Source organism: Neurospora tetraspora, assembly GCF_033439725.1.
Source record: "Neurospora tetraspora strain CBS 560.94 chromosome Unknown B0H65scaffold_2, whole genome shotgun sequence".
Lineage (NCBI taxonomy): Eukaryota > Fungi > Ascomycota > Sordariomycetes > Sordariales > Sordariaceae > Neurospora > Neurospora tetraspora.
Genome location: NW_026944384.1, coordinates 2,362,702 through 2,376,727, shown reverse-complemented (window position 1 = coordinate 2,376,727; position 14,026 = coordinate 2,362,702). Strand labels below are relative to the sequence as shown.

General features: G+C 53.0%; 5 protein-coding genes across 5 annotated transcripts; 4 read left to right on the top strand and 1 right to left on the bottom strand.

Moving 5' to 3' along the window:
* Positions 1–1,108: 1,108 nt before the first annotated feature.
* Positions 1,109–2,461, top strand: B0H65DRAFT_439878 (uncharacterized protein; the record flags this gene model as incomplete). Its single annotated transcript, XM_062825451.1, has 3 exons — positions 1,109–1,188; positions 1,351–2,092; positions 2,168–2,461. The coding sequence occupies 3 exons, from the start codon at positions 1,109–1,111 to the stop codon at positions 2,459–2,461; spliced, it is 1,116 nt and encodes a 371-aa protein (XP_062684201.1).
* Positions 2,462–4,824: 2,363 nt separating this feature from the next.
* Positions 4,825–5,634, top strand: B0H65DRAFT_545985 (HAD-like domain-containing protein; the record flags this gene model as incomplete). The annotated part of the gene is made up of 2 exons (XM_062829415.1): positions 4,825–4,833; positions 4,903–5,634. 2 exons carry the CDS (start codon positions 4,825–4,827, stop codon positions 5,632–5,634), a joined length of 741 nt encoding a protein of 246 aa, XP_062684200.1.
* B0H65DRAFT_102834 (tRNA A64-2'-O-ribosylphosphate transferase) lies at positions 5,510–7,488 on the bottom strand. The gene is made up of 4 exons (XM_062820460.1): positions 6,927–7,488; positions 6,818–6,852; positions 5,698–6,745; positions 5,510–5,627 (listed from the first exon to the last, which is right to left on the bottom strand). The coding sequence occupies exons 1-3, from the start codon at positions 7,253–7,255 to the stop codon at positions 5,703–5,705; spliced, it is 1,407 nt and encodes a 468-aa protein (XP_062684199.1). The 5' UTR covers positions 7,256–7,488; the 3' UTR covers positions 5,510–5,627; positions 5,698–5,702.
* A 2,890-nt stretch (positions 7,489–10,378) lies between these two features.
* Positions 10,379–10,820, top strand: B0H65DRAFT_456300 (uncharacterized protein). Its single transcript, XM_062826284.1, has one exon. It carries the CDS (start codon positions 10,385–10,387, stop codon positions 10,628–10,630), a length of 246 nt encoding a protein of 81 aa, XP_062684198.1. The 5' UTR covers positions 10,379–10,384; the 3' UTR covers positions 10,631–10,820.
* Positions 10,821–11,207: 387 nt separating this feature from the next.
* On the top strand, positions 11,208–14,013 carry B0H65DRAFT_102786 (uncharacterized protein). Its single transcript, XM_062820459.1, has 2 exons — positions 11,208–11,516; positions 11,619–14,013. The coding sequence occupies exons 1-2, from the start codon at positions 11,353–11,355 to the stop codon at positions 13,756–13,758; spliced, it is 2,304 nt and encodes a 767-aa protein (XP_062684197.1). The 5' UTR covers positions 11,208–11,352; the 3' UTR covers positions 13,759–14,013.
* Positions 14,014–14,026: the final 13 nt, after the last annotated feature.

Genomic DNA, 14,026 nt, shown 5'->3' with positions numbered 1-14,026 from the left:
GTTTTTGTGGTGGGCTATCCAGGTCTGGTTTGTGTGGTGCTTTGCTCCATTTCAATATTACCTTGGGGAAATGCCAAATGAAAACCGCCCGCGGATGTTCTTTGTCATGGGGCTGTTAATGAAAGATCGAGTGCGGCCGTTGCTAGCTGTTAGCTTCCATGAGATGGCGTAACCTCCTTCGCTACCCTACCATAGGGCACAACGTAAGGATGATTGATCTAGACTCGCAATTCACGGCAATCGATGGTGTTTCATACGAATACTAGAAGAATGGGATTGAGAGCGAATGGGTATACTAATATGACAAATTGAGCTGGATCAAACTTCAAATATCGGTGATAGGCAGCCCATCGAAGGTGCTGGGTGATGATGTCCATCCTTGATGCTCCCGTCCCAACCACTCAGCAGACTGCTGACAGTTTCGCCGAGGTCAAGTGAGGGTCAACTGATGGAGCTTGCTAGCTGGCTTGGCGGCCCGCATCAATTGGCGGGGACCTGACCCGGACTCATACGTGTTAGTGTGACTCTTTCCCTGCAGTAGCAAACTGCCCGGGGAGGTGGAGATCACTAACAGACGCTACTTCCCACATGTACCCACTACGCGAGCCCTGCGTCACTATCTCCAGGTCTTGGAAGCCGATAGGCTCACGGTCGAAGGTTCTACAACCTCCTACTCCTGATACACACGCCCTTCGCTAAGGCATTTTACGGCTTTGTCCCTCCCTCTTCCACGAAGTGATAGCTTCACTCTCCAACTCGCTATTGCATCTCAATTCTGTTCAATATCTAAAATCTATACTCTTGCGTTGCGAATTTGCTCCCGCGCATTCCAGCAAAGAACGACCTTAACAGGCGCTTTCACGAGCCATCCAAGAGACCCACGAGCGCTATAGAATCGCTGACGTCTAACACGCATCTGTCATCGCTACCTTACCTTAATTACACTACCCGCACCACCACAACAATACAAAACACGTCGGGTTGATCGTTCCCTTGCACCTAACGACCACCGAAACCTTTCGCGGCTCTAATCAAGCTTCGCGATAAACCTCTTTATTCTTACTAGATTCCCATACAGCACACTCGTCTCTGATATCGCGTCACAAAGATGGTTAGAGAAACGAAGCTCTACGACACGCTAGAGATCAGCCCCACGGCTACCCAGGACGAGATCAAGAAAGCCTACAGGTAAGCATATCCTCACCAGCCCGAAAGCCCATATCATTGCTCTCGCAGTATATGATCGAGGGGGAGATCTCCTCTTTCCGATGCCATCATTCTTTCACTTTGGCAATTCACGTCATCCCCTCTTACAGCTTTCAAGCTGGACCCCTGCTGACCCCTCACCAGGAAAGCCGCCCTAAAATGGCACCCCGACAAGAACAAGGACAACCCGGAGGCTGCCGAAAAATTCAAGGAGTGCTCCCAGGCGTACGAAATCCTTTCGGATCCCGAGAAACGCAAGATGTACGATCAGTTTGGCCTTGAGTTCATCCTGAGAGGCGGCGCGCCCCCGCCCGAGGGAGGCGCAAACCCATTTGCCGGAGGAGCCGGTGGCATGCCCGAGGGCTTTGCTTCCTTCTTTGGAGGAGGAGGCATGCCTGGCGGCGGAGGAGGTGCGAGAACATTTTCCTATGGATTCAACTTTAGCAACCCCGAGGATCTCTTCCGGGATGCATTCCGGGATGAAAAGATGGGCGGTGGCGGTGGCATGGGCGGTGGCATGGGCGGAATTGGTCTTGAAGACATCCTCTTTAATGCTGCGCGCGGTGGTGCAGGTTCCCGACGGCCGGGGTCTACGAGAACCGCCTTCGGCGGCGACAACATGCGCAGTGCCCGCCAAGCAACACCCGAAGTCACGACAGTTGAACGCCCCTTGCCCGTATCCCTCGAGGATCTGTTCCACGGCACGACGAAGAAGATGAAGATCAAGCGCAAGACCTTTGACGAAACCGGCAAGCGCACGACGAGCGACACCGTCTTGGAGGTACCAATCAAGCCCGGCCTCAAGAAGGGTAGCAAGATCCGGTTCAAGGGTGTTGGTGATCAAGAAGAGGGTGGCCAGCAAGATTTGGTATTCATCGTCGAAGAGGTACGTATAATTTCCCTCCCCTTTCCTCACACATTGTCATTTTGAGGAACGTCTAGCTGACTGTGTCTGCATTAGAAACCACATCCGCTCTACACTCGGGACGGCAACGACCTCATTCACACTGTCGACTTAGACCTCAAGGAGGCATTGACAGGGTGGAAGAGGACCATCCCAACAATCGACGGCAAGACCATTAGCATTGAGAAGGCCGGCCCGACACAACCTGGGAGCACAGATGTATACCCGGGCCAGGGCATGCCCATCTCGAAGCAACCAGGCCAACGGGGCAACTTGATCGTCAAGTACAATGTCAAGTTCCCCACCAGCTTGACGGCTGAACAAAAGGAAAAATTGAAGGAAATCCTCTAAATGGGGTTAAGCGACGACTATCGGTTTTCTGCGGTAGTTCAATCTCGGATACTCTGTCCTTCTTGTCGCCTCAACAAGAAGGGCCCGGCAGTCTTCAGGATCGGCCTGAAGAACAGCTCCGACGCCGGCCTTTGAGAACATTCGGGAACTTGTTCGGACCCATCCCCTCGAAAGCATGTAAAAGGGTGGGCGTGTTGGATTTATCTTCTACCTTGGGGGGGCGTTTGATTTGGTCTCTGTCCGCCACGTGCGGTCCTGGACCATGGTCCACCATATCTGGGCGTTACTGGAGTCGATTCTTTTTTGTGCTCAGCTTTCACTACGTTAGGGCTCGCATTGAGATTGGTATTGTTGGTCTAGGCGACATGTGTAGTGGGAGCTGGTGATGACGATTATTATGATAATGAGGAAAGGGCACGGGTCTCTGTTAGCATCTACGTTTTCTGAAGGTCAAACAGGCAATGGTCAGAAAGCCATGTGCGGTCAACTTCAACGGAGACACCAAGCTTAGATATCAAATGGCTATATCTGTTTGTAGAGGACGCTCGGATCATTGCATCTCGGAATGGGTTTAAGGCGATAGTCCTCTGTCGTCATCAGTGAACTACCGTGCAAAGAGAAAACTGGTCATAACCATAGACGAACAAGCGGGGTGGTTAAAACCGATAGATGGACATAGTTACTACAGAATGAAAACCAATTTGCCCAAAGAAATTCTCCCTTTCTCGACTCGACCTTGAAGAGAAATCAGAACTTGCTGAAAGACGACGCGGAGCGACATATGGGAACATGAGCCCAAGTTCCGAACCCGACACAACCCAACACAGGACAACTACAACATAACCAAACAAACACACTCTATCTTACCTTAACATGAAGCAGCCGACGAACCCAACTACCTTAGGCCCGTGATTCAACTTACTCACTTCTCACTTCTTCATTGTTCTCACTTAATGATCTTAAATCTCAGACGCGAGGCAGTAGGCACAATGGCATTGTATTTCTAAGCCGGCCCGCCTACCCAACGGGACATATGACCGGCCGGCCGGTCGATCGGGAAACGCGGCACAAATTCACAATGGGAGAATGGCAATGCGACATTTTGAAGCCGGGTTAAGGTGCGAAGGTAAGCAGAGTGGAAGCGAAGCGGAAGTAACCACTCGGTCTTACCTTTCCCGCATCCCGTCGTTTTTTGAACTGTTTCTTTTCTGGACTCTGATGGCTGCTCTGACTTGATCACGGTGTTAGTGCTGGACGGTCTTCAAGATGATACCTATGAAGGGAATTGCAAAATTAGAAGCTTGGAGTGTGATTTGCAGGTCCTCATCCCAAGGTTTCTGTGAAGTTCTGGACTCGAATTGAATTGAGAGCTTTCACCTGTTTTCGGTTTGTCAGTGAGGTCCGGGTGGTTCGACCGGGCTGTCCTTGGCTGCAGTTGCACATGAGTTTCTGGTCTCATTGATAGTAGCAGTTATCCAACTAACTTCCAGTCATATACTCTCTATGCGCTATTGTTAACCAACTAGAAAGTCTTTAGCGTACTTTCTCCGCCCCGCTATATACCACGGTGGGGCTTCTGTCCGGGCAATGACATCACCAGGCCCCCCCACTACCACAAGTCTGACGCCGATCTACGATCAACATCCTGTCTGAGAAGGCATGGACCCATCTGCACGCTTTCTCTGGAAGAGGTGTTGGCGAGAGGGGGTGCTGTGAGGGGTCAGAGAAACTCTAGAAAGGATCGGGAAGATCATCGTGCTTTGTCAGTGAGCACAGATGTGCGGCCGGGTAGTGATGTGGTGGGGTGGAGTTTCAGGAACAGACCTGGGAACTAACTCGTAGACGGGCGATGCGCGAGTCCTTGTCTTGGGTCCCAGGTCCTGCTTTTTTTGTTGTCTGTGCCCTGGACTTGGATGGTGGGTTGAAGAACGAGACCGGGAAGTAATACGGTATCTTAGGTTGGATTCAGTAGTCTTTCTCGTCTACGTACTTCATGCTTTAGTTCTCCCGCTCTTACCTCGGTCTTTCTTCCTTTCCTCTTATTTACTCTTCCCTCTTTCTTCTCTTCTCCCTACGAACGGCTTCAACTTCCTGCCTACCTACCTTCCTCCCTCACTCGCTCTATCCTCCTCGTCTCTAGAAGACGTGCTTTTGCTCTTGCTGTATACGCTTTTTGCTTATAGCTTAACTTGCTTCGTGTTTACGAGATACCCATTTGCTCATCACGTTCATCCTTTTCGGCGATTTGTTTTAGACGATCACTCTTGGAGATCAAGGCCAAAGACACCGAAACCGCTTGCGACGTCATCAATTAAAGACACTTTTATACCCCAATTCAAACGATAAGCTACCAATCAGTCAAAATGGGCAAGGTAAGAAACATTCCCCCAGACCATACAGCTCTGTACGTACGAATCACTGACAGCCAATCCGTCACGCAGGTCAACACCATCCTCTTCGATTGCGACAACACTCTCGTCCTCTCGGAGGAGGTCGCCTTCGAAGGCTGCGCAGAACTGATCAACCAGATCGCCGCCTCCAAGAACGTCCCGCTCGAGAAGCCCTTCACGGGCGAATCCCTCATCGTCGAGTTCGTCGGCCAGAACTTCCGGGGCATGCTGCGCTCGCTGCAGGAGCGGTACGGCTTCCCGCTCACGGACGAGGAACTGGAGACGTACGTGAAGAAGGAAGAGGACGTTGTGATCGCCAAGATACAGGAGAAGCTGTCTCCCTGCCCCAACGTCGACGGCGTGCTTGAGCGCCTGGCGGCCGAGGGCAAGTACGAGCTTGCGGTCGTGAGCAGCTCGGCGCTGCGCCGCGTCAAGGCCAGCATCGAGAAGGTCGGCCAGGACAAGTACTTTGGCGACAGGGTGTTCAGCGCGGCCACGAGCCTGGAGAAGCCGACGAGCAAGCCCGACCCGGCCATCTACCTGCACGCCCTCAAGGTGCTGGGCAAGAAGGCGGAGGAGTGCGTGGCTGTGGAGGACAGCAAGAGCGGGACGCTGAGCGCGGCGAGGGCCGGGATCAAGGTCATTGGTTATGTTGGACCCTACAAGGCCGAGGAACGACTTAAGATGGAGAAGGTCCTGGCGCAGGCGGGTGCGTCCATTATCATGAATGATTGGAACCAGTTTGAGGGGTTTTTGGCGGCGATAGAGAAGGGCGACTATTAGAGGGGTTTTTAGATGATATCCATCATATTTTCTTTTTTGGTTTTGCATTGAATTAGAACAAACCCTTTTCATTTCCGCCAGTCCATCAGGAAGCTGTTCACACTCTGAAGACTCGCCCTGCTCGGGTTGGCATCGGGAAACGCTGTCATGATATGACCCAGCTTCACCCTAATGGAAGCCTTGTTGTGATTCTGCTCCTGGTCCACTGCAGCAGACCTGATGGTCCCAGCCGAGTCGACGAAGCACCAGCAGTAAAGAGCCAGTGCCACTCCAACCGACAAGTCCCTGCCGGACTCGCACAGGATCACCACCTCTTTGTTTGCTTTCCCGTCCGTAGTCTCGGGCGCTTGCAGGAACCGCGAGACAAACTCGCAAATACTCGGCAACGCCTCCCTCAAAAACCGGCTTGCAGTCTTACTCTTCCCCAACCCAACCTCCATATGCCTCTTCGACTTCTCCCACGTCTCCTTTTCCGTCGTCTTCGGCACCAGAGTAACCACACAAACCTCCTTTCCTTGGGAAGAAGCCAGCGTCTTCTCAGCTGATAACGCACCCACCAACAGTCTCGGCGCAACCCTCTTCAACTCCCCCACCGCTTGTCCGCCCGCCTCCGAATTCGCAACCAGCATCTCTATCAAGCCGGGCAAATCCCCCTCGGGCGTCCCCAAAAGCTGCCTCTGGTTCCCCCAAAACAGCGGCGCCGTCAGTCCATGCGCCCAGTTCTCCGTGTCGTCGCCCGCGCCCTGGATGTACCCCTCCTCACTCATCTCCGTGCCTACCACCCGGCGGGAGCTGGTGCAGCAGACGACCGGGTGGTAGGCAGTCTTGATCTCGTCGACCATTTCGGGAGTCAGTTCGTCATCTGGGGTTACCCAGAGGGGACGGAGAGGTTTTTGGATGTGGTGGCGGAGGGAGGGGATGTCGGGTTGGAGGGCGAGGAGGGAGGTAAGGAAAAGGGGGAGGTGGGAGGACATTTGGGAACGTTCGGAGTCGGAGACTACGGTTGGGGGAACGTGGAGGGTGTGAGAGGAGGAGGGGTGGGAGGGGAAGAGGGCTTGGTTGAGGACGGTGCACCAGATTGGGATTGTTTTGCTTAGGGCGTCGGGCATGCCTGGATGAGTGAGTGGTGAGTTCGTGGTTCACTTGATGGTATGTGGAGGTTTGGTGTGTGTGTTTGACTTACGCTTTCCGCGCCGGGTTGAGTCTACGATGATGCATCTATGGTGGTCATGATATGATTGTTAGTGAGTGAGAGGAGATACTAGCTATGAGACATGCGAAGGTAAACAAACCCATCATGTCTTCCAATGACCTCCAAAAGATGAAAGTTCAACCTCCTCGTGCTGAACTTCCACTGGCCCGTATGCCCATCGGTGCTCTTAAAGTAAGCAGACGACCTCTTGAGTTGGGGATCAATATACCAGCTTCCGCATCGTTCATTGGCCACGAGCGGCAGGCCGAGGACATCAGCTACTTCCTGCACAAAGGCGGCATCGTGCTGTATGGACTTGAGCCGATTGGTGATGGAGAGATTCGACTTCTTGAGATCTCCCAGGATCTTGGAGAAGTTGTGGTTGGCTTGCTCCGAAAAGACAATGTCTGCCAGGGTGGGAGCCGGCATGATGTTTTGTGTTTACGGCCGGCAGGTAGGCCGGGGACTTGACTTTGGCTTACGGGCTTATGCCGGAGCAATTTCGATATCTCTTCTGGGTGTTGTATAAGCGATGATGAAAACCGGACCAAACCCCGTTTCGAGTCGGAGAGTTTCGCGATGCGAATAACGAATGATCCCGTGATTGACTTTCGATGCTTCTTCCTTGTTTCAAAATCTGCAATACGATACGATACTGGGGAAATGTTGATGTTGTGACCGACTTTTTCGATATCTTAACCCCGATATCGTGGCTTAGATTTCTTGGTGTTGAGGAAGAGTTGCGTAAGAAAGAATGAACCCTGGCCGGCACTGAAATCCGCGATTTCCATTCCTAGCGTGACAGAAACCTTACGGAAACCTTGAAACAATGCCAGTGAATGTCTCGGGCTCGGCTTGTAACGAAGGGTGGATTCTGACGCTACTGTACCTGTACGCTAGTGCGGTAAAGCAGCGGCCCAAGCCACTGCGCTAAGCCCGTTTCGAGTCCACACTGGATCAACTCCACACGGCGAGTGGCCGGGAGCTGGGGACCGGGCTCGGGGATCCCGATGATGTTGCGGGAGGTCGGGAGTGGACATGAACACGTCCGAGTATGCCTCGCAAGGCTGATCTTTTTGGTGATGAGTTGTCTCGAAGATCGTCGTAGAGATATCGGAGTTGAAGATATCAATACGTAAACAGGTCTGGTGTTGTCGAGACTCCGCCTGCTGCAAGTGGAATGAACACCGGAGATTTGGTGGATAGATATTGTCATTGCTTTGAATGGTAACAATCGGAAGAGCAAGGTGATCAGCCATGGACAAACTTTTCCAAGTCATCTTCACTCATCTCAATACCAAGCTGAAGTTAATCAAATAGGAACATGGAGGCACATATCGTCATCAATCATGGCCGATCTTGGTCGAGAAAAGGATGAGATCTGGAAGTCATCCAGGGGCACTGATTACTGATGACGAAGAGTCTGGGCCTTTTTTGCAACACCATCAGCGGTACTGAAACTGTCTCGAAGCGAAAGGATTTTGGCTATTTCCCATTCTGACACCAACAAAATTGGTTCATCCAAAAATCGGCTTTACATTTTGCCCGAGTCGATCCAAGCTGTTCACCTACACTACACCAGAAAATAGTTGGACCTTTTCTTTTCGTATGATGGCACGATCGATTGGCATTCGGAGTTCCCGATAGCTTTCTGCTCGGGCCAAGCTCCTGAACTGGATGTAAGCCGCCATTTGTCCTTTTTTTGTAATCAAAAGTCCCAGACGGGAAGGATGCCCGGCTTTCTCATTGGCAGCCCCAGACCTGTCAGCGTACGGGACATGTTCTTTCTGGCGCTTCACGTCTTTTGTTTCTTCGTGATCAATGCACCGGCCCGACGAGCCTCTCTGTAGAGGTTCATCAATCAAGATGAAACGGAAATACCACGGCAGTGACGATTTTGACTGCACGGCGAAACATGCAAGCCAGCTTCGTGGACCTCATGGTCGCCGTTTTTTCCCCCTGCGTCAGGTACCGTGTTTCCGGCAAAACAAAGGTCGGCTCCCGGGCGCTGCCCGCACCGTGACCGGCCGTAGCTCGGCTCGGCTCCGGACAATAGCTCGTCGACAGATGCCCCGCATGGAAGCTCGATAGCACGACGCAACCGGTTGACACAGCCTCTTCTACTCCAGCGTCACCGCTAGACGAATTGTCTCGACGATGCTCGAGATCATTCGAAACCGCCGTCTTGCTTGTCAAGATAAATGTGTTTCCATTTCGAGACACCGCAAATTTAAATCCCCCCGCCAATCGGCATCTCAAGCTCTCGATTCTGGAGATCATGATCTGAAGCTAATCCCGGACGAAGCCCTGGAAAACTGGGGCGCCGAGAACACGAGGTCAGAAGATAGGAAGCTTGTTGATTGGTCGTGATGGAGACATGGCACGATCCTAGCTTCGCCGCAAATTTGACTTCTGTCTTTCTGAAGCCATCGACACAACCTCTCTTCGCTCTTCCTTGGTGAAAAAGTCAGACTGCGCAGGAATGTGCACTTGGCCGCACCTAGCGAGGCCACCCATCCCTTGGGGGGACCGACCACCCTGAATTTAGGGCTGATGAGGAACTGCAAGTCAACGGGGGAAGGGTCTGATGCCAGCCATTGAGAGCTTGTTCCATGGGAAAGGGTATGCAGTCGATGTAGGTATGTATGTACCTACATTCTCTGTCCATCCTCTTGGGTCAATAGGGACTGACTGGTGCCGTTCGTACATGCGTTGTTGTCTTGAAAATGCGCAGCAGCCAGGCCATGGCCCAATCATCACGGTGGGTGAGCTCGCGATCACCATCCGAGCCATCTAAGCCGCACCGCCGCCTGTGGGTCGTAGGGCTGGAATGGAGGGCAAAGCCGGCGCCGGCACGAGTTCAATTCGTCAGTGGATCACCGACTCTTCAACCCCCCACAAAGTCGATGTCATTCATCATCATCTTACTACGCCGCCGTCCCGTGGTGTAGTCTTTCGGCCCGGCACCGTCCAGACCGCATCATAATCTTGCGCAATGTCTGTCCATGCTTTTATGTGTCGATCTTCATCAGCTCAAGCCATGGGTGTGCTAGTAACACAGACATGACGGGGTGACTGCGTTGACGTTGACGTTGACCATGTAACTGTTATCCAAGCCTTTGCCGCCACATCGCGGTTACCATCATGCTGCCCTTTGTTGCGCAAAGTTGCGATTCCTAGGGAAAACTCGGACACAAGTCGGTTATAGTCCAGTCGGATAAGCTCCAGCCAAAACAGACTTCTTGTGGCCCCGTGAAAGGGTCGCTTTCCACAGCAGCCGAAACACCTCATGCGCGACTTTCAAGGCGCTAGATGTTGAAATAATAAACCGACAAGACTTGGACATGCGGTCATGTTTGTTGAGAATGGCAGTGAAGACGCCGGCACATGATTTCGAAAGCCGGGGCAGCCAATGCGCGCGGCCGGACTAGCTAGCCTACTACGTAGGTAGCCTCCGCCTACCGGTACACAGCCTGGTGAGACCCTCGTCCCTCTAGAGGCAACCTTGCAGCCGTGTGGCACCCCATGTCCTACGAGCCAAACAGAAGCGGTGACCTTATGAATTTATTTCCCCTGCCCGCTATGGAAAAATTATGGTTACGTACCTTGGCTTTTGCTTGCTTTGCTTGCCTTGCCTTTATCCCGCCAAGAGACCTCATCAAAAAGAAACGCGGGGTGAACACCATCCATTCATCATCTCGGGATCTGATGGAGGGAGGCATCATGTACCTACCCCATCTCCCATCTCCCAGGTCTTCCCCCATGGGGATTGCTTGGAGACTCATTAAGCTCGTCCTCAAGTGAGAGCCGTGACCGACTTTGTTCCCATCTTGGCGTCCATTTACGGATTCGAGTTTTGATTGTTTCGCATGAGAATACATGGCACACAGTTTGTTACCGTTACATGGCTTTTACAGACCCGTTTAATTAGCATGGGTCGAATGATAGGGCAGCGTGGCGGAATGGCGGCCTGCATATGGTAGCGCATGTCACCCCTACTAGTAGTCATTACAGTAGTACGGGACGGACTAGTACGTGTAAGAAGCTCTCCCCCCCTTGATCTGACCCTCCTCGTCCCGTCCCCCGGACCCTCCCAGGCATGCCCCGATGAGGGTGTCTTTAAGAAAAGCTCCTCCCACCCTTGCCTCTTGTTTGATTCCATTTCTTCCCCAAACCTCAAGTGACACCGACGTCGGCGTATCGCCTCGCTGCTTGCTGCTTGCTACCAGCTACTAACAAGCCAGATCCATCCCGTCGTTGGCGTCTGATCACCAGCGGTCCACTTCATCCCGAGTTCGACGACAATACATACACATACATACATATTTACACATATTCGACGACCTGTTTGCGCGCGACGGTCCGATACATATACTCACGCTGACGAGTTCGAGCCCGCCGCACAACTGCTGTTTCTTCGAGTCTTCAACGACGGCGATGCCGCTATTTGACACATGCTTTCACCCCAGACCGAAACCAAATAGCTCCAATCAACTTCAAGAGATCGACGACTAAACGCCGGCTTCATGTCATCATCACCGGAACTTGGCCACTCTCCTCAACTTTCTAGTCTCTCCTCCGACATGATCGCAATATCAGCCATGAACGGCACGGCAATTGACACTTCGCAAAGGCCAAAGCGGGCGAGGACGAGCAAACCAAAAGTCAAGACTGGTTGCAGCAACTGCAAGTACGTACAGTGCATTACGGGTGTCGGAAGTTGGGATGGAAAGGGGATACGGATGGCAGCTTGAAAGCATGGATGAGATGCTAACAAGCCTTTCACGGCCAGGTTGCGGAGAATCAAATGCGATGAAAAGCGGCCGGCATGTTCCAACTGTGTCCGTTCCAGGAAGGAATGCACCGGTTACCCACCTCCGCCTCGGAGCGCGAGGCCATTCGAAGAAATCAGGATCGCGCCGAAACCACTACTGGCAGCAGCGACACCTCTTCCTGGCCGCGATGCTCCCATTCGGCTTGTCCCCCGCCGAGTTGTCAAGTACCAAAGACGATTGAACACACCTCCGGAAACACCACCACAAGAGTCTGCCGCCACTGCCGTAATACTCCACCGAGCGCCGACCGCGAACGTGCCATTTACCGACAGGGAGGGCTTGTATTTTCAGTTGTTCCGCGAACACACTGCCAACGAGCTTTCGGGATTTTTCGATTCTGGTTTCTGGTCGCGAACTGTCCTACAAGAATGCCACTCGGAACCGACGATCCGCCATGCCGTGGTGGCATTAGGCGCTCTGTACAAGACTTTGGAGAAGACGTGTGAGTCGCCGCCGGGCTCTCCAGCCAGCGATCGAGATCCCACCGACCTTGCTATGACGCATTTCCGAATGGCTCTGGAGAAATACCACGAGGCCATCCGCTCGCTCTTAAATACGGCAGATCCCATGTCCAACCGGACAAGACTCATGGCAAGCGTGCTGCTAGCATGCTTCGACTCGTTCGTTGGCGACCACAAACAAGCTATTTTCCAGATCCAGACAGGACTTCAGTTGCTCGAGAAGCTGCGTGCCGAGAGGAGGCGGGCCTTCATTACCCAGCCGGGCGAGCCCGTGGAAGACGAGCTGATCCAGATGTTCACCAGGTTGGCGATCCAAGCCAAGTCCTACGACATGGCTTTCCACTTCCCGCAACCGTACGTTGTGCGCTTGACACCGACCGAGCAGGACCCCTCATCACCAGCTTCCGATGCCAGCTCGCCCGGCTCTCAGTTCCAAGAACCCATTCCCGACCGCTTTGCTTCCGTAATAGAGGCTCGTGTCGCATGGGACAAGCTATGCGAGCGCATCTTCAAGTTCACCGAGACCATGTTCAAGCACGTACCGAACGGCCCCATGGGGCTGTTACCTCCCAACCTCAAGCGATACGGCCTCAGCTTCAAGCAGGATCTCGACGCCTGGTCAGAAGCCTTCGAGCCCATCCTCCAGTCGCGAACAGCGCCCGGCGTGACCAGCCAGGAAAAGGCCGCCATCGCCGTCCTAAAAATGTCCCAGATCATGGCTTTGGTCCTCTTTCTGATGACCTTCAACGCCAGCGAGATGCAGTTCGACAACTTCAACAGCTACTTCAAGGCCATCGTCGACCTAGCCCTGGAAGTAGTCGGCGACGAAGAGCGGCGGGCAGCCGCCAAGCGCTGCCCGGATCCTGATTTCTGCCGGCACGGCCATGGCCACAACAACAGCTACGCACTAGCGCGAGACATCTTTGGTGGGCATGAGTATGCGGCCCGGCATATCAAGCCGAGCTTCAGTGCCGACCTCGGGATAGTGCCGCCGCTGTTTGTGGTGGCGACCAAGTGCCGCGACCCCGTGATCCGAAGGCAGGCTATCCAGCTCCTCCGCAGTAGTGCTCGGAGAGAGGCCATGTGGGATAGCGAGCTGACGGCCCGGATCGGCATGTGGATCACGGAGATTGAGGAGTCGGATGATTTCAGCATGATCGTCACGCCGGGTAGTAGTCCCGTGGCGAGCTATTCGCAGATGTCTATGTCTATGTCTATGTCTATGGGTATGGGTATGGGTGCTATGGATGAGGCTGCCGTGGTGGTGGAGAACATGGATGGTGGTGCAGCAGCAAGTGAATCCGGAGTGGTTCGGTCTGATAGTAACGGAAGTATGAATGGGAGGAATTCGACGAGATGGGGAAGGCGGACGGGAAGTTCCAGCTCCAGCACCAGCACTACTACTACTACTGCCGGGAGGAGCAGCAGCACTCACTACATTTGGCCAACACAGCAGCAGCAGCAGCAGTTGGCGCCGCCGCCGCCAAAGGTCATCATTCCGGAGGAACGCCGCGTGATGGTGAGGGCGGTGCAGTTTGACCTGCACAAGCGGACGGCTACGGTCCAGCTCGGCACGAGAGGGTTGCGCAACGGTCAGATGGATTTGAAGACAAGGACTACGAGTATTACGTGGTGAACAATATCAATATCTTGGATACCCCCCCTCAGAAAGAAGAAAGAACAAAATTTTAGATAAAAAAAGCTCACTGGACCTTTGTTTGGTCTTTTCTTGTGTTCGAACTTCTTGGTTACATTACCTGTTTACTGTTGTTGTTATTGTTGTTGTTGTTCTTTTGATATACCCCTTTCTTTACTTTGAATACGGGGGAAATGACGAGTGCATTCTGAAGATTTCTTTCACATAAGAAAGAAAACAGGAGATAACTTGATGAGATTGTATTTGC

Bases quoted from the DNA above. Each gene is read 5' to 3' on its own strand.
- B0H65DRAFT_102834 (XM_062820460.1), bottom strand. From the start codon at position 7,255: ATGCCGGCTCCCACCCTGGCAGACATTGTCTTTTCGGAGCAAGCCAAC. The intron at 6,853-6,926 runs GTTTGTTTACCT...TGACCACCATAG, and splicing joins GTCATTGGAAGACATGATGG to ATGCATCATCGTAGACTCAA. The intron at 6,746-6,817 runs GTAAGTCAAACA...TCACTCATCCAG, and splicing joins CTCAACCCGGCGCGGAAAGC to GCATGCCCGACGCCCTAAGC.
- B0H65DRAFT_456300 (XM_062826284.1), top strand. From the start codon at position 10,385: ATGAATTTATTTCCCCTGCCCGCTATGGAAAAATTATGGTTACGTACC.
- B0H65DRAFT_102786 (XM_062820459.1), top strand. From the start codon at position 11,353: ATGTCATCATCACCGGAACTTGGCCACTCTCCTCAACTTTCTAGTCTC. The intron at 11,517-11,618 runs GTACGTACAGTG...TTTCACGGCCAG, and splicing joins ACTGGTTGCAGCAACTGCAA to GTTGCGGAGAATCAAATGCG.